Source organism: Oryctolagus cuniculus, chromosome 8 (genome assembly GCF_051225735.1).
Source record: "Oryctolagus cuniculus isolate XC-2025 breed Fujian yellow rabbit chromosome 8, ASM5122573v1, whole genome shotgun sequence".
NCBI lineage: Eukaryota > Metazoa > Chordata > Mammalia > Lagomorpha > Leporidae > Oryctolagus > Oryctolagus cuniculus.
In genome coordinates, this window is record NC_142874.1 from 146,455,727 (window position 1) to 146,474,419 (window position 18,693).

The 18,693-nt window shown below is 47.1% G+C and overlaps 1 protein-coding gene across 2 annotated transcripts in view; it reads left to right on the forward strand.

Moving 5' to 3' along the window:
* The window catches only part of CSMD1 (CUB and Sushi multiple domains 1), a 2,062,046-nt gene that overhangs the window by 1,663,460 nt on the left and 379,893 nt on the right, over positions 1-18,693 (forward strand). For both annotated transcript variants that reach the window (XM_070047233.2, XM_070047234.2), the window contains exon 18: positions 7,509-7,697. In XM_070047233.2, the coding sequence (XP_069903334.2) occupies positions 7,509-7,697 (189 nt within the window). The remainder of the gene's footprint in view (positions 1-7,508; positions 7,698-18,693) is intronic.

The following is an 18,693-nucleotide window of genomic DNA, read 5'->3' on the forward strand; positions in this document are numbered from 1 at the left end:
AAGAGAATAATATTATACTCACATTCTAATAGCAAGAAGTTGGCTTTTAATGACTTCCAGAGCAATACAAAGTTCGGTTCAGCACCATTAGTCATGCTTCCACATACACATGGCACTCACCTCAGTGTAAAATGGAAGACCCCAAGCGTGTCCTTTCTCATGCTTCCACATACACATGGCACTCACCTCAGTGTGAAATGGAAGACCCCAAGTGTGTCCTTTCTTACTGCTTTTTCACATGCCTTACATGACTTTTCTTTGGTGCAACAGCATATGTGCTCTGCAGCCATTTGCGTACGTGAAACCCCCAAATGCAGAGGAGCTTGGCCCTGTCCTCTGTCAGCTCTCCCCAGCCCGGCCATGCTGTCCGTCCTTGGATGAGTGCGTGGAACATGAGTGGGTGAAGCAAGAGGACAGCATTGCTGGTGACCAGGGCGCACTTTTCCTCTCCTGTCCACTGAGTAGCTGTAGGTCACCGTGCCTGCCTCGTGTGCCTCGGAGGCCACATGCAGGCGGGAGGATGTGACTCACTCACTTACCTCCTTTAGGGAAGCAGCTGTCCTCATGCATCCTTCCTGGAGCACCAAGTGGTAGGAAGTCTGTGCACAGCTCCCGTGCAGCGTTCCATCCTCACTAACATCAGAGGAGGCTGCTCGCGTGAGTGTGCAGCAGAGGAATAATGCAGTCGGCACCCATCCTTTGTAATCCGCAGTGACACAGGAAATAGTGTGGTGAGGGTCCCCTGATGCGCCCTGTGCATCTCACCAAGGCTGTGTCCCTCAGCTGGAGGGACCCAGTGGCAACGTACTCTGCATCAGAAGTAAGAAAACTACCAGCAAGATGTGTTTTTTTTTTTTCTTTTGTGGTACAGTGGTAGCCCTGTGTCATACATTTATAGTCACCCTAGCGCTTTGGTCTTTCTTTTCCTTCCTGCATATTGGAAAAGCATGGAGGTAGCTCTGTCCATGGAAGAGAGCAGCAGTGTCTACACACCAGTTAAGACACACACATTGAAAGATCTGGTCTTGACCCCAGACTCTGCTCTTGATTCCAGCTTCCTGAAGATGAGCGCCCTGGGAGGGAGCAGGTGGTGATGGCGCAGGCAATGCAGTCTCCTGTGGGAGACTCTAACTGAGTTGTGGCCTCCTGGCTTCAGCCCGTCCCAGACCTGGCTGTTGAGGGCATTCTAGGAGTGAGCCAGGGGATGGAATTCTCTCTCTCTGTTTCTCAGCTTCATAAGTGAATACATGAAGAAATGAATGAAAGAAACAAATAAAAAAGACAAGACAAGAAACAAAGACAGTAAAATACAGTCAAGTAGGAACAGTCCCCTTAGCAAGTTCTCAGAGCCCTGTGTTCTGAGGGCCTGTGGTCTGAGTTCACTCCAGACGAATGCGGCTATGATGTTTCTGTAAGAAAGGCCTGGGATTTGTACAGCAGCATCATCAGCTGGTGTTGCCTGCACAGGTGCCTGCGGGGCCTTCAAACCAAGCAGATACCAGCCCATGGGCTGCTCGCGAGTCCCACGCTGCCACCTCTGTGTGGGTGGAGAGGCCGGGGCACTCCGGAGAGCTCTGTAGCTGTCACATGGCCACCTGGTGTGGAAGGCTACTGCAGAGCAGTTGTTTCCAGTGTCACAGTGCCCTGGTTCTCCCACATGGGTGTCCTGAGTCCAGACTCCGCATGTTGTGATTCAGGAAGCTGGTTCACCGCTGGCCAGAATTCTGAATTTTTCCTCACGCGCTCAAGGTGGTTCTGAATGAGACGGAGAGTGGATGTGATCTGGGAGTGCAGTGAGCCCAGGCCTGATGCATGGGTCCCAGGAGATAGAACCTAGAGTGGGTGAGAGGGATGGGGCAGTGGGTATCAGCAGGAAGAGAAGGAGAAAGGCACCAGGAAGGCAGGCAGAGGAGGTGATGTGGGAACGACGATTGTACTCAACCCCTTTATGAATCTGAGTGTGCCCAGCAGCCTTGTGGAAATGTGTTCTGAAGCTGGCTTACAGACACTGGAAAAGGCTGGCATCTGCTCATCAAGACATTCTCAAAGAATCCATTGCCCGACACATGAATGACGTGTGTCAAATTCTCTGTGCCACTTGAAAATGATAGAGTTGCTCATCTCTCTTTTGTCTTTGATCATACATGGCTGGCTTTGTAAAGCTTCCTTGCTTTGCAGAACTATCATGGTCCCTCTTCCTGTCCACATAGGCCCTGACAGCCTGTTTCCAGCCAGAAAGCCTTGCCAGAATTACAGCCCCTGTGTGCAAGGCTGCTTGTGTTTGCAGAGCTGCCGTGAGGGTCGTGAGCTGCCATGAGTGGCGTTCGCTTCAGATCTGCTGTCTGAGCTCACAGGCACCAGACCGAAGCCAGTTCCTCAAGGTTCTCCTAAAAGCACATTTAGAAGCAAAGCTCTGCTCTGTGGGCTGGCTGCCTTGTGAGCCACCACTCCGACAACGTGTCCAGTCACAGCCTATTCTTGTATTTGTTCTTTGTGAGGGATGTGGCACAGTTTCTTTCTATGAACCGAACTGAGTTGTCCTTCCGGAACAATCCTTCCCTTTATTTGTTTGCCGATCTTTCACTCACTACTTCAAAACAGCTTTAATCTTATTGAGAATTGCAAATTAATTTTCAAATGCATGGAGGTCTTCCACTCAATTTTAGAGCATTCCTTGGAAATGTTCTCAAAATTATCTGTTTAAATAGTATCTGAAAGAAGAATAGGTATTCACTGTGTACAAAACATCCTATGGTGTGGTTCATACTTCATGTTATTTAAATTTTTTGAAAAGTAAAGGAGCATATTGTGTGTGTGAACGCAGATAATTTTTCTGGGATTTAGTGATGTTTTTTGCGGCCTGGTTCTCATGTACAGGTACGCACACACATTGAATGTCACCCATGCACATATATGTTGGGTATCACACACATGCATGCACACATACACACTCTATGGTGTGAACACACAAATATGTAAGGGAGAAGTGAGAGGCAGGCAAGGACTTACCTGGGAATCACATTGAAAATGTAATGTGACTGATTAGTTTCTTTTCTGTGAGTGAGTGTGTTTCACACCATTGATGTGAAAAGTGGCGATTGTGGTGTGGCATAGAAACGATGCTCAGGCAGTGGCCATCTTCCCATGGATGAGACCTTTGTGAAGGTCAGTAGCCGGGACACACCCTGCGTCCATCAAATGTGCATTGAGACATGCAGCACGTGGATGGCCTTCAAAGGAGCCACCCCTGTTCTTCACCAGGTAGCAGATGTATCCGGTCCCTTCTCCAAAGGGCAAGTGAAAGGAAGCCCATCTGTGTCAGAAAGTTCCTAGGGGCTCTGGTATAAGCAGGAGACAGAGGAACAGAACCTGAATGCTTCTCTGGTTTCAGTGGATTCCGCTGACATGCACTGTGCTTTGTACTGCCAGGGCTGGGGCCAGGAGGGAAGAGAAGGGCTGTGAATCGTGGCAGACACAGTGGTGGACGTGAGGGGCACCTGTCCTCGGCAGCTGACTTCCTTTGCTAACCCTGCAAGGATGGCACCTCCCTTGACTGTCTGCTGATTGCAGGATCTCGAGCCTGGCCTGCTTCAGGTGAATTGCAATCAGGTCTATTGTTAGGATCCTAGCAGGCGCTCCCTGCACACGCACATGAGGGGAAGTGTGACAGAACGCAGTGCCTGGAACCCCACAAATCAGTATGGGCACCCACTGCTTTTTTTTTTTTTAATTGTTCTATCTGCACAGTTAGGAAGAGCCAGGACATATAACCCACTGCTAGCTTTAGACAGAAGGTAATGTGCATTCTTTTTTTTTTCTTTTTTTTTTTTCCACAGGCAGAGTGGACAGTGAGAGAGGGAGACAGAGAGAAAGGTCTTCCTTTGCCATTAGTTCACCCTCCAATGGCCGCCGTGGCTGGTACTCTGCGACTGGCGCACCACACTGATCCGATGGCAGGAGCCAGGTGCTTCTCCTGGTCTCCCATGGGGTACAGGCCCCAAGCACTTGGGCCATCCTCCACTGCACTCCCTGGCCACAGCAGAGAGCTGGCCTGGAAGAGGGGCAACCGGGACAGAATCCGGCGCCCCGACCGGGACTAGAACCCGGTGTGCCGGCACTGCAAGGTGGAGGATTAGCCTAGTGAGCCGCGGCGCCGGCCTCCACTGCTTTTAAAAACAAGTAAATAAGCGAGCTATGAGAGAACATCCTCACTGACCGTCAGTTATGGCTTCGTGCGCTCCACAGGACCTGTCAGCAATTCTAACTTTAAAGTTCTATACTTCTATACTTTGGTTTCCTCTAATATATATTATTGTTTGTGCTGCGAATTGTGAGTAGGAAAGGTTTTGATTGAACATGGGACCACAGGTGCTGTGCATTCATGCATTATTCCCACACTGTGCCAAGCAATTCCTGTCACTGTTATGCATGGGTGAGCTGTGAGAGTATTGCTTAGTGATTGTGGAAAACCACCTCAAGAAAAGAGATCTTCTAGTTCACGATTATATTCAGGAACTCAGAGACCACTCTATTCAGCAGAGCTTCACCTTCGAGAACATTCTCCTCTCACTCTTGATGTTGCAACACCAGTCAGCCAGCATTGTGCACCCATAGTGTGTGCAAGGCACAGGTGCATCTGGGGGGGATGTCATTAAATAGTCATGAACACCACTCTGGAGAGAGAGAGAGAGAGAGAGAGAGAGAGAGAGAGATCCATAGTGTGTACAGGCACAGGTGCATCTGGGGGGGGGGTCATGAAGTAGTCATGAACACACCCTGGAGAGTGTGTGTGTGTGTGTGTGTGTGAGAGAGAGAGAGAGAGAGAGAGCACGCGTGAGAGAGATATATAGTGTGTGCAGGCACAGGTGCACTCTTGGGGGGGGGGTCATGAAGTAGTCATGAACACCACTCTGGAGAGAGAGCGAGAGAGAGGGAGGGAGGGAGGGAGAGAGAGAGAGAGAGATCCATAGTGTGTGCAGGCACAGGTGCATCTTGGGGGGGGTCATGAAGTAGTCATGAACACCACCCTGGAGAATGTGTGTGTGAGTGTGTGTGTGTGTGTGTGTGTGTGTGAGAGAGAGAGAGAGAGAGAGAGAACGCGTGCACGCGCGAGAGATCCATAGTGTGTGCAAGGCACAGGTGCACTTGGGGGGGGGTAATAAAATAGTCATGAACACCACCCGAGAGAGAGAGAGAGAGAGAGAGAGACCGACCGACCCATAGTGTGTGCAAGGCACAGGTGCACTCTGGGGGGTCATGAAATATTCATGAACACACCCTGGAGAGTGTGTGTGTGTGTGTGAGAGAGAGAGAGAGAGAGAGATCCATAGTGTGTACAGGCACAGGTGCACTCTGGGGGGGGGGGGTCATGAAATAGTCATGAACACACCCTGGAGAGTGTGTGTGTGTGTGAGAGAGAGAGAGAGAGAGACCGACCAACCCATAGTGTGTGCAAGGCACAGGTGCACTCTGGGGGGGGGGGGTCATGAAATAGTCATGAACACACCCTGGAGAGTGTGTGTGTGTGAGAGAGTGAGAGAGAGAGCGAGTGAGCGAGATGGACAGGAAGATGCTCACGCTGCTCTGGCACGATGAAGCCTCAGCCAGGGACACCAGCAGCAGGAGCACTGATGCTGTATGGCTGCCACGACCTGTTCAGGGAAGTGGGCCTGTGTTTGCTTTTAGGAACTTGGAATGGTTGCCCAAGAAGACACTCCTGGGAAAATAATGCTGTCTATTCTTTTTATTTTCTGTATTCTTTCTTATTCATCCATTCTCCCTTTGGAAAACTTTGCTAGAATCAGCTCTACTGTATTTTACCTAGCGTTTGCCAACATAAAGACAGGGTTCTGAGTAGTGCAGGGTCTGCACATTCTGCCAGTTTGGAGCACAAAAGGATGTTCCCAAGGCCACTCTGGGAGTGGAGAATTCTCTAGAAGGACTCAGAGAACACATGGGAATCCATGAGATCAACGAAGGGCTCTACACGTCAGAACCAGGCAGAGGGAGAGGCCTGTGGGGTGCAGCCGGAGGGCCCCAGGCTCAGGGCTTGCTGTTCTCCCGTTCTCCAGGCAGCAGCACAGCACCCAAGGCCCACTGGGCCCAGGCAGGTGCCAGCTTTGGGCTGAGACTCCTTGTGCTTTGTGCTCTGGGCTCTGGTTACATAGACACAGTTGATTGACTCAAGTTTATGAGCTGCTTCTTCAAGCTTTGGTGGGACACATGGTGGAGATCAATGATATCCCACAGATCTCTCTGTGAGACTTAATGGTCTGAAAACTGGAAGTATTTAAATATTTTCATTCCTTTTCCAGATCTTAAATCTAATGTTTTAAACTTTACCAGGAGAGAGGTACATAAATCAGCAAGGACCATATCTCCTTCCATGGGCAAACAGTGCTATTATGTTATTTTTTTATTCCTTTTTGTTCTCATCTTCAAAAATACACAAAGATATTTAAGAAAGTTTTTGTAAAATGAAATGAAAAGGTAAGTATTTTGGTCCAAACATTTTGATCCATGTATACTGGTATTAAAAACTATCCACTTCAATTGTTTTTGCACCAAGATAGAAATGATTCTCTTTTTTCCACAAACTTTGATTTATTTTTAAATTTTGCCTGTATTTATTTGAAAGAGAGAGGGTGAGAGCGTGTGAGAAAGGGTCACTTCCACTCCCCTGTTCATTCCCGAAATGCCTGCGACAGCCAGACCTGGGCAGGGTCCAGAGCCAGCAATGCAGGTCTCCCACGTGGTAACAGGAGCCCAGACATGGAAGCGTCACCAGTGCCCCTGTAGTCTGCATTGGCAGGAAGATGGAGTCTGGAGCCACAGCTGGGAACTGAACCCAGAGCTCAGATTTGGGAAGTGGGTGTGCTGACCACCCCCAGTCTGAATGCCAACTCCCGAGAACTTTTTGAAATTCCTTCATGTACTATTCTAGGGAAATAATGAGAGGCAGGAAAAAAACCCTCACAATGGCAAAATTCCTAAACTTTACATAGCATTTTATATTTTTATATCTTTTAGCTTAGGGTAATTTTAGTCATCTCAAAAGTAGCTGACTGGAGTGCAAATTTTAAAACTGTATGGATTTATGGACTGCAGTCTCAGGAGATCAAGCCTCATGCACCTGGGTGTGTGCACGCATAGAGAAAGTGAAAGTGTGGCTGGCAAAATCTAGCTGAGACAAAGTGGAGAGAGAGACAGCAGAAGGGACTGAGAGAGAGAATAGAAACACGCACGCTTGTTTATTCCTGTCCACTCATTTTCCTCCCGTGAAGGATGGTAACATTCAGAGACATCAGTGTGTACTCAGGGTTGTTCTACTAGATACACTCTATAAGAGAGGGCACCAGTGAAGCTCTGTGTTTGGAACATGGCATTAGTGGGTGGCTGGGTTCATGTGCATAACGTCCAGGTGTGATCTTTCTGGCAAAGCTTTATGCTTTTGTTTCTTTTCGGGTAACCAGCAAGGCCTTCATGTGCTGTGTTTTTTGTGCACATAGGTGTGACTCTCGAGTCGGACTCTTGCCTGGACCCAGGCATCCCCGTAAACGGTCACCGGCACGGCAGCAACTTCGGCATCAGGTCCACAGTGACGTTCAGCTGCGACCCAGGGTACACGCTGAGTGACGACGAGCCCCTGGTCTGTGACCGCAGCCACCAGTGGAACCACGCGCTACCCAGCTGTGATGGTAGGTCAGGTCACTGCCGAGGCCCAGAGACGGGGTCAGTGTGAGAGTAACTGGGCAGCTGGGATGGTAGGTCTAGGTCAGGTCAGTGCAGAAGCCCAGAGACGGGGTTGGTGTGAGAGTAACTGGGCAGCTGGGATGGTAGGTCTAGGTCAGGTCAGTGCAGAAGCCCAGAGACGGGGTTGGTGTGAGAGTAACTGGGCAGCTGGGATGGTAGGTGAGGTCACTGCCGAGGCCCAGAGTCGGGGTTGGTGTGAGAGTAACTGGCATGGCAGGTGCATTTTTGATGTGCCGTGGTATGACAAGAGTCATTTCCTTGTGAAATATCAATACTGTTCAACATTTGGAGCTTGCCTACCTCATGGGCTCTACTCGGTAGAATTACTGAAGAATGAGTCAGTGAGTCGTTGGAAGTTACAGGCTATCACTCAACTTTATTCCCAAACCACCCAACGTACAGAGCACTCTTACGCACATGTTCCTTGGGTATGGCACCAATTGAAGATACCATTTGACACAGGCTGATCAATAAATGGGTCCTGGTGGTCTGGGCTGCCTTCCCTCTGGCCAGGCCCAAGCATCGGACACTTGCTCTGGGGCTACGCTTTCTGGGGAGCCCCTGCCTCTGCCCTCAGCACAGCATTTGCCTAGAGCACGGCTCTCAGGGGACCTCCTGGGCTCTGTGTGATGCCCCTCACAGACGTGCTCTTGGGACGCTCAAACACAAAGAGCACTCTTGACTACCGGCTGTTAATGTACTGCTCCACGACACGCCGTGCACTGCAGTGGGTACCTAGAGTAAAATGTCGCTTATGGCTGTTTGGAAAAAACATGCACATTTTGTCTTTTACTGAGGAATGTAACCCCATTTTAATGCTGCTTCTCCAGAAAACCAGTGAATTTGTGTGTGTGTGTTTGTGTGAAATTTCCATTTCAGCTCTTTTTATAGATCATAAGCACTTCTTTTTATGCATACCATAAGCATTCATTAAACCTCTTGATTTCTTTCAAATGTTACATTCCCAATAACAAGGTTCCTGGGACAATTATGTGTAACTTCAGAACTCTAAGAGCCACTGACCCTTGTCACCAAATTCCTGACCAAACAGTAATGGGAACCTTGGGAGAGACCCTGGAAGTGAAGGTGGGCACTGGGGGGCTGGAGGCTGTCTCAGTGTCTGTGTGCAGTGGGAGTGGAGCAGAGCCAGCAGCCTGGGGGGTTGGGCTCTGGACAAGCACAAGGGGACACATGAAGCATCTGCAGGGCCACCCCAAGATGGGACACCAAGCATGCAGCTAGTGATGTGGACCCTGAACTGAGCGAGGCGGAGGCGGGGCACCCACAAGGTACCTGGGCTTCCCTTTGCTTTTCTTGGTAGAGGTCTGACAGAGCTCCTTTGCATGCAGGAAGTTCGCTGAGGCAGTTTTCTTTTCCTGCTGCAGGCTGGGATTCTGGTGTGTCAGCTCCATTTGCCCAGGAAACCCGCCAGCGTCCGCGTGGGTTTCACAGTATGCTGACCGCATTCTGCAGTCCCTGGTTGCCAGTGACTGTGGATACTGCAGCAGACAGGTGTAGAGACAGCGCTGCCGTGTTCCCAGTCCCCTTTCTGTTCTGTGGCTCTGGAGAAAGGGGAGGGTCTGGCTTGCTGTACTTTGTCCTCAGTCGTGATTGTGCAGCATGGGCCATGGGACCCAGCCCCATGCTCTCCTCAGAGGGAGAATTATCAGAGCCCTTCAAACAGGGGTTCTGCCTCCGTCTTCTGGAGAGATGTATGACTGTCATCACGTTTTATGTCAAACCTTGAGTGAAGTCTGAGGTAGGAGATCACCTCCATCAGCACCTAGAGAACCACGATGTGAATGACTTCATCTGGAGGAAGCACCATAATTGACATGAAACAACACAAAAGTCCCATGAAATCAACAACAGATGGCCGGCGCCGCGGCTCACTAGGCTAATCCTCTGCCTTGCGGCGCCGGCACACCGGGTTCTAGTCCCGGTTGGGGCGCCGGATTCTGTCCCGGTTGCCCCTCTTCCAGTCCAGCTCTCTGCTGTGGCCAGGGAGTGCAGTGGAGGATGGCCCAGGTGCTTGGGCCCTGCACCCCATGGGAGACCAGGAGAAGCACCTGGCTCCTGGCTTCGGATCAGTGCGGTGCGCCAGCTGCAGCGGCCATTGGAGGGTGAACCAACGGCAAAGGAAGACCTTTCTCTCTGTCTCTCTCTCTCTCACTGTCCACTCTGCCTATCAAAAAACAAACAAAAAAAACAGAGCAGACTCCTCAGCACCAGAGCAGTAGTCACATGACTCAGAAATCCAGCAGATGCAGCAGCTTCAGAAAATGTCGAGAATTATAAACATTAGAGAGAGGTAATCTTCAACTTTTAGCCATAATTGTTGCATCAGTGACTGCCTTCAAGGTCATCACAGGTAGTGGATTAATACAGAAGGTAAACATATTAGAAATAGAATCAATATATGAGGGTACGCAAACTAAAAACTAGGAATGTATCTAGCAAGATATGTAAATTCTTATCTCAAAACTGTACATATTTACAGCACAATACAAAGGAATACTTTAATGCTGGGAAATAGGTAGTGTATTTCTAGAAGGAAAGAATCAAATTAGATGTAAAATTTGTGTTTGAGTATTTAACCTCTGTAAACTAATTAAATCAATTATAATTTTAGTAGAATTTTAGAACATGTAACAACTAATCTGGAAGAATAAATAATCCAAATATATAAGAAGTACATTTCTAGGGCATTAACAGGGAGCTGGATTGGAAGTGGAATAGCAAGGACATCAACCAGTGCCCACACGGGATGTCAGCGTCAATGCTATAATGCCGGCCCCAAGACCCATTTCTTTGCTCATGCTTCAGCCGGGCCATACTCCTTTTCCTTACCACATGACTGGCATTGCTTTTATACTGGATGGGGTCCCATTGCTGGGGTCTTTCTCAAGGCAGAAGGTGGGAAGTACAAAATTCCTGATGCTTTCACTCACGGTCTTTGTTTCACATCTTTAAGAAGCCTGCCTCAGTCGGGTTCTTGCAGACCTGACCTCCTACTACCTTCTAAAACTTTAAAGCTGGGACCAGCTTTATCGAGCTATAATTGGATGTAGGCTGTGGATGTTTACTGTGAACAACTTGGTATCACTGGAGATGAAGGGCGTGCCCATGAAACCACTATCAAAAACGTGTTAGTCTTCCCTAGAAGTAAACGCGTACTTTCCATCTTTCACATCTGTAACTTCCATCCGCCTAAGTTATTTTGTGGGGCAAGGTTTGGTGTGGTGTCTAGATCCATTTTTTTTCTCCTAGTAAGCATGATTGTTGGGTCTGGTCACTCTTTCTCCATGACATTACCCACTCAACTTTGTCTCCTAAGTGGCCATATAGCTGTGGGTCAGACCTTTCTGTCCTTTTATTTCCTTCTTAGTAAATTGTAGCTTTAATCTAGAAACATAAGTAAAAACTAAGTAAAAGACACTGACCAACTTCACCATATACAGATTTAAAAATGTTGAACTGAAATGTAGAAAGGTTTTTAAAAAGGGTCAGACTAGGGAAAGCAATTGTAGTACTTAGGTGTTCCCTGGCCACAGTCTCCACACAACATGCATTCTAGATAACCATATCCTACTAATGGAGGAGAGGAAAAAAATCACGAACAATCCCCCAGAAATCTGTCAGGAAAACAAGTACAAGGGTGCTTCAAAAAGATCGGGAGAATGGAACAAAAATAGAACTATTGGAAGTGCCCCTATCAACATGCAATTCAGAGAATATGCTCCAGACGTCTCCATCTCAGCTCTGACCAGGACTCAGGAAAATTCAGCTAAAACACCCCATCCCTGCTGGATGTGTGCCAAGTTGTAGGTAAGCCTGCTCGGCAGTCACACCGGGCAGTTCTCATGCGAGTGACCCTGCCACCTTTGTGTAAACAGCTTTGGGAACTGCTTCTTGGGCTAGCATGTGAACTATATGAGAAAAGCACCTCAGTGTCGCAGTTGCTCCCGGAAGGGTTGGAGCTGCTCTCATAGCTGGAGAGAAAGCTTTCTGGGGCCTGCCTTGTGGTGTGAGTCAAGCTGCCACCTTGGACGCTGGCATCCCTTACTGGCTCTGGTTTGTGTCCCGGCTGCTCCACTCCCTATCCAGCTCCCTGCTGATGGCCTGGGAAAGGCAGCAGAAGATGGACGAAGTATTTGGTCCTCTACCACCCATGTGGGAGACCCAACTGAAGCTTCTGGCTTCCGGCTCTGGCCTCGCCCAGCACCACTGTTGTGGCTGTCTGGGGAGTGAATCAGAGGATGGACAGAATCAATCAATCAATCTCTCTCTCTCCTCTCTCTCTGTAACTCTGACTTTCAAAATAAATAAATAAAATTTTCAAAAAGAAAGGTTAGAAGGTCAATCATATTTTTCTGTATGTTTGTTTAGGAAGCTACACATTCATTATGCACTTAGTAGGTAAAACAATGTGCCTTCTTTAGTGGAAAATAGGAAGTCACAGAATAGTGTGGTATTTTCTTAAGTTATACAAAAATTTCAATAAGATTAATTATCTGAATGCATTTATTTGACATGCAAAGATACGGATTTATTGGATGTTTTTGTGAATTTTTGTCTTTTTGATTTGGGGCTGTAAATGAAAATGGAATTAAAAATGCAGTGAATGTTGTTCACTTGCGTTTGGTTAGGTCACTTAAAGAAGCACTAATATGGGATCCCCACGTTGGCCACATTGCAGGATTTTTGTTGATGAGAAGAAAGATTTAAGAGTTGAAGTGCTGATCCTGCAGTGGTGAGCTGTGGTGAGCTTGCTCATCCTGGGTGCCCCCGAGATGTCCTGGCTCCTGGTTAGGTGACAACAGCCAGCATGCGCTACAGTCTTTGCTAACCATTGGAGATCGATAGTTTTGTTTAATCTGGATTCTTCTCCAAAGGCAACATGAGGAGGTACCCATACATGAAAATACTCTCCATACACTCTTGGTTCATACTTGGTAACTCACTTTCTATAAAATATTTCAGCAAGATTTATTTACCACTTCTGGCAAGCAGGCCACGTAGAAAGCAGAACTAACCTGCTCGAAGTCTTTCCCCATGCCTCCCCCACTCCTTCCCCACAGTTTATCCCCCATCATGTGTTACATCATCGGAGTCACTCTCATCCTCCAGGCCCAGCTTGCATCTGAGCCTCGTGTGTGTGTGTGTGTGTACACACAATATTGTAGCTTCAGTTTGATTTTAAACTCCTCAGAGTAGCAAGTGAGGAATAACTAACTCACCAAAAAACACAAGCCTTGAGCTTGCCACTGAGTGAAAGGAATTCCCCAAAGTCTCAAAAGTGCAGAGAGATCCTAGACAGAAGAAATGAGCAAAATCACCGGGACTTGATTGACTTGGAACATTCTACTCTTCCCCATAGGTTTAGTAAAGTAGAGTCAATGGAAAACGGTTGGCATGATCAATAGGAAATGATTTAGGAGCAATGGAGTGGGAAGGGCCTGAAAAATCCTGTAGGCTCTCGATGGTGCAGGGAGAGCAGTTACATGTTTGCCATTTCCCATAGAAGACAAGGGTAGCTTACACTTAGGCACTTTGTCCTTTATTGTCTACTGTAATTTACATTTATGTAAATTTGAATCTGCCAAGGTGATTGATAGCATAACTGTTTGACTTGTTACACTGGAAGATGTTGCAGAGATAATGATTATTATGGTCAAAGACTATAAATAAGTATGCAAACTTTGGGGTATTTTAGAGTTCGATATCTTAGTTTTATTAGTCATGGATGACTGGTTTAATGTGAAGACAAGAACTGTTCTGGTTGCCCTTTCAAGACGTCAGCAATCTTGTAAACCCTGCAGGTTTTTATTGCAGCAACAAAAAAATCAATAGGACATTTAAACCTTTAATAACTCAGCTCTTAGAAACGAAGAAAGAAAGAAATGAGAATTAATGGATTATGTCATCACGATAAATGATAAAATCTATCAGTAACTTTCTCACCTGCATTGTATCATTTTGGTGCTTTTACTTTTTAACATTTCTAATTTAGCGCCCTCACATTTTGAAGGAATGAGGTACATGTTGGAAGTAAATTGTCCTCCACTTATTTGGTGGAGGACAAATGCAAGGAAAGCTTTGGAGATTTCTTTGTTGAATGTTTTTGTACTTTGCTCACAAGCATTCACTGGAAAATATCATATTTTTAGCCACACAGTTGAGAAGTGCACAGTCCATCAGTGTGGGGAAAGGAGGGACATGTTTGAAACCACACAATGAAGTAAGTACGTTGTTAGACATAAGAGAAAGGGTTGAGAATAAAGAAATGGAAAAAAAAAAAAAAGCAGTTTCCACTAGAGATCCCAGAAGGCTCAAGAGGCCACATTTGAGATGCAGCTTAGAGAAACAGTGTGGGGAAATGCCCTGGAAGGTTTAGGGGATATAAACTAATTCACGGGGTGGATGACAGTGAGAGCTGGTTCCCTGGCCTTTACTGCTGGAGTCGGGATCGGGTCCCGTGGAGCTTCTCCTGAGGGCAGGAGGAGACCATGGGCAGGGAATCTGTCCAGCTTTGTTCTAACTTGCACCCCTCTTTAGCTGTGAGATTTCTGTGTGATGTTTCTTCTGAGACAATGACTGCAATGTAAATACGGAGTGAAAGATTGAAGACAGTCAGGGACTTCGGTAGGATATGGGACATCCGTGAGTTCTGTTGAAATTGAAAGTGATCTCCTCTAATGTTTGCTGTAATTGAACTGTATTTGTATTTTAAGACAAAAAAGGAAAAGACAGATGAGAGCCAAAAGTACTGAAAGGGCCCAAGATCTGCATTCTCACGCTGATCTGTTTAAGGAAGAGGCAGTAGCACAGGAGCTGGGAGATCAGTGAGTGAACAAGACTGGAAACAGCAGTGGAAGTAAGAAGACACGGGGATGGACAGAGTGACGCTGGGAGGGAACTCGACGCACCACAGGAAATGACTTACAGGTGCATCCTGAGACACCTCGCAAGCCGATGGAGATTCACTTCTGGTTCAAGAAGATGTCCGTGTTTACGATGTAAATTTGGGAGCGGAGCTCTTTTAAGTGAAAACTGACATTGTGATGGCAAACTGCAGTCTGTTACCATTGGTTCCTTCCTCTGCCACTCCCATGCCGGATGTGGGAGGGACAGTGGGCCATGACGCCATCTACATGCTACAACTCTTGCCATAAACTTGTCTAATCCTATTTTTTGATTCTGGACAACACTCACTGATCATGTGGACTTCAGTTTTTTCAAGGACTTTGGTGTAGGGTGTGGGAAGGTGATGGGAGAGTGTGTGTGGGAATGATGGGAAGAGAGTAACTCCAGAATTCACAGGAGCCTGTGGTCTTCCCCGGGAAGGACAGTAGGAACCCAGGAACCCTGTCATGCACTGGGCACAGAAGCCCAGCCAGCAGCACATCACAGTGCAGTCTAGCAAAAGTAGGTGGATTCCGAGCTTCTGCATCCCTGCAGCCTCTTACAACTTGCGTGTTAATCCATTGTCGTGGAAACAGACATCCGTGTGGACGTGCGTACATATTTGAGTTGTGTCATGGTCACATAGTTCTCTAATCCACCTTGACTTCTTTTTGAGTCTGGAGAATAAAATTTAGTCTGAGAATAAGCCATGCCTCGTTATGGGTTTCCTTACCAATTATTGTTCTTTTTCACTAGTGTATAGGCTTTGGAGTAAGAGGAATTTTCTGTCTTATTGTCGTATGGCCTAGAGCATACAGCAGTGTCTGCAGAACAGTAGTAAGTCCCTTTGTAAATGATCGTCAATGAATGGTGGATCAGAAGAATGGATAACCGAAGGCCAAAGGCCAGCCTTGAACAGTGGCTGAACAGCTTACTTCAACTCACCTGGGGAAAGATCTCAGCATCTGACCCCGCTTTTCCTCCCCAAGTTTCTGCATTGCTCGGTCCTCCACGCAAGAAATTTCTGATCTCACATTTGTGGGCCCCTGATGCTGATAAGGCAATATAAACTGGAATGTAAACTTCAAGTATAATAGCCTAAGGGAAGCAAAAGTGAAAACTGACTGTAGTTTTTACAGCTGTGCAGGTAGGACTCTGTGGTCCATGAAGAAATAGATTAAAGAAGTTCAGATTGTGTGCAGTGCATTTTAGCTCTACCTAAAGAATGTAGGCCTGTCCATGTATGTATATAGTTGTAGACCCATATGGACACTAAAATTAAATCAGGTGTTTTTAGTTCCCTCTCCTCTCTTCAGTTTTGGATGAGAATATTATTTCAGTGCTCTGTACAATGAATGTCTTTTGCCTGAAAAAAATTGCAGGCTCTGTGGACAGAGCTACTTAATTTAAAGTCTCCATATGTTAATAATTAGAAAATATTGTGTTTGTACCACTTGAATGAGAATGAGCATCAGACCTGGTTATCTGGAACTTTCTGTCTGACATGCTGCTGCGTTGTTGTGTGAGGGATCCATTAGAAGTTTCCGGTGCTATGTGCATGGATGAACTAACCTCAGAGTGGTCAGACACGTCCTATCCCTGGCTTTCCCCAATACCTGATGCCACTGTTTTTCTTGGTGACATTAAAGTAGATGATGAAAGTAAGATCGATGAATTTTGTAATTGTAAATGTAGCTGGACATGAATTAATTTTGACCAGTTTGTGAAGCATTTGCAAATTTGGGGATTGAAGACTATTGAAAATAACTTTGGATATACGATATCTCAATTTTACCCAGCCTTTTAAAAAAATCATATGACTAAATACTTTGTAAAACTTAGAAAGGTAATGTTCTCATTTATAGCCATCCAATCACAGACAATGACGAGAGATTTCTGCTCCATGAACTGACTTCCTACTACACGGGGTACTCTTTTAGCCTCCTTTATGAGGGTTTCCCATCTCCCTGAACTGTTGGCTTTGGAATATTCTGGGGTTTAGCCTTTGCTGCTGTGTCTGTATCCTCATCTTGGCACACACTCCTTGCTGTCCCTTGATTGATCTCTTTCCAAAGTCTTCACTAAACACCCAGATGCCAGCTAAAAGTTTTACATAGACAGACATCTGGTAGGCACGGAGCTCATGAACCCAAAGCTGACCTCCTGGTTTGCTCTTAAAACCTGCTCCTCTCCAAGTGCCCCCTCATCTTCAGATATTCCGCTCTCAGGCTGGGGACCTCCTGGCTCCTTTTTCAGGATGCCTGTGTCCTACTCAAGAGAGGGTCCCATGGCTTCTTCATTCCCAGAACTGCCAGGTTCTGACCATAGCATCCAGCTGACTGCTGAGATCCTGCCCAGCCCCTCCCTGCTGCCCCCATGGGTCTCACAAAGCAGCCGGCACTCAGGTAACAACCCTAGGGGATCACTCATATTCCAGGCAGGGCCTCCGTGGCCTTTCTGACTAGAGATGCCCAGTCCTTTACAGTGGCCCCCAAGGTGTGGACGGGCCCCACGGACTGGACCCTGCTCTCCTCCCCTCTCCCCTTTGTTCTTCCACTCATCCCCACAGGCCTGCTCTAGTGTTGGGCCACCACACCCCATCGTGTTCTTGCCGCTGTGAGAGGCGGCTCCTCTGCTTCCTCAGCCCTCCTGCACAGACCTCTTTCTAGATGCGGCCTCTCTGACCAGCCTTCCTCTTACTACTCTCAGACCTCCCTCTTCCTCTCTCTGGCTTAGTTTTCTTCCCAAGTGTTTGTTAGTGTTCAGCACTGCCTATCGTCTGCGTTTTGCTCAATACGAGTTTCTCAGCTAGAATGTGTGTGAGGACAAAGGCCCTGGTGTTTGCCGTCACCTTTTCTGGTGCTAAGAACAGTGTTGGATAACAGTAGGTGTTCCATCATTATTGGTCGAATACATTAACTACAGAAGGCATATTTAATGTTACCTCTTTGATTATGAAATGTGGACTGAATGCCACTTTGAAAATGCAAAGGCCTCATGGAGAAATGAACACTTTAGAACTCATTCTAGATGTTTCTATTCTGATAATCTTTGTATTTTCCTTTTATGATGTGGTTTGCATCTGAAAAGTGATCTGTTCCCCCAAAATACTTGATTAGCGGGCACAGTGAGTCCTATCACAGCTGTCATGAATTATCTAATACTTTTGCAAATATCATTTTGGAAGTAGCTTTATGAAACATAATTCAGAATGTTCCTTTTATTAAGAAAAAAGTATTCTAGCTATTGCTTGCTTAATGAGAGTTAATCATATCTGTTTTAAAATATGGCACCATAAATGTATAGACAGGAAGAGAGGATGTACAAGAGGGAGTCTGATAAACTGTGCGGTAACATGTGACACTGATGAGTGAGCTTTGCATGTGTGACTTTCATGCGGTAACATGTGACATTGATGAGTGAACTTTGCATGTGCGACTTTCATAAACTCTGTGGTACTGACTTACTCCATTCTTGCAGCATCAGGGAGTTAGGTGGGACTGTGACCCCTTGGCGGGTGTGAGGAGGTGCAAGCAGAGTTACCACCTGTTACCACCTGGTAGGTGGAGGTGTGGGCTCTCCAGAGAAAGCAGACCCAGTAGGGGCATCCTCCCATATCTAGAGAGCAGATTGTTATGGGAATGGCCCTTCATCAAGATGGAGAACAAGGAGCCCCATTGTCGGTCTGCAAGCTGCGCACCCAGGACACCCAGGGGACCCAGGTATGAGACTGGGGGTTCCCAAGATCCGAGACCCAGAGGAGCCCTGATATGCGTCTGGAAGTCCCAGGGTCTGAGGCCGAGGGATCCTATGGTAAAGGGTAGAAGACTGTTTCTGTAGATAAAGAAGAGAGACAGGTTCTCCCTCCTCTCCATCTTTGTTCTACTCAGACTTCCAAGAGAGTGAGCAGGGCCCACTGTGTTGGTGAGGGGTCCTCTTTCCTCCATCCCTCACTCACAGGCTCATCTCCCCCAGAAACCCCTCCCAGGCACTCCTGGCAACACTGCGTCCCCAGCTCTCTGGGTACCACAGGGC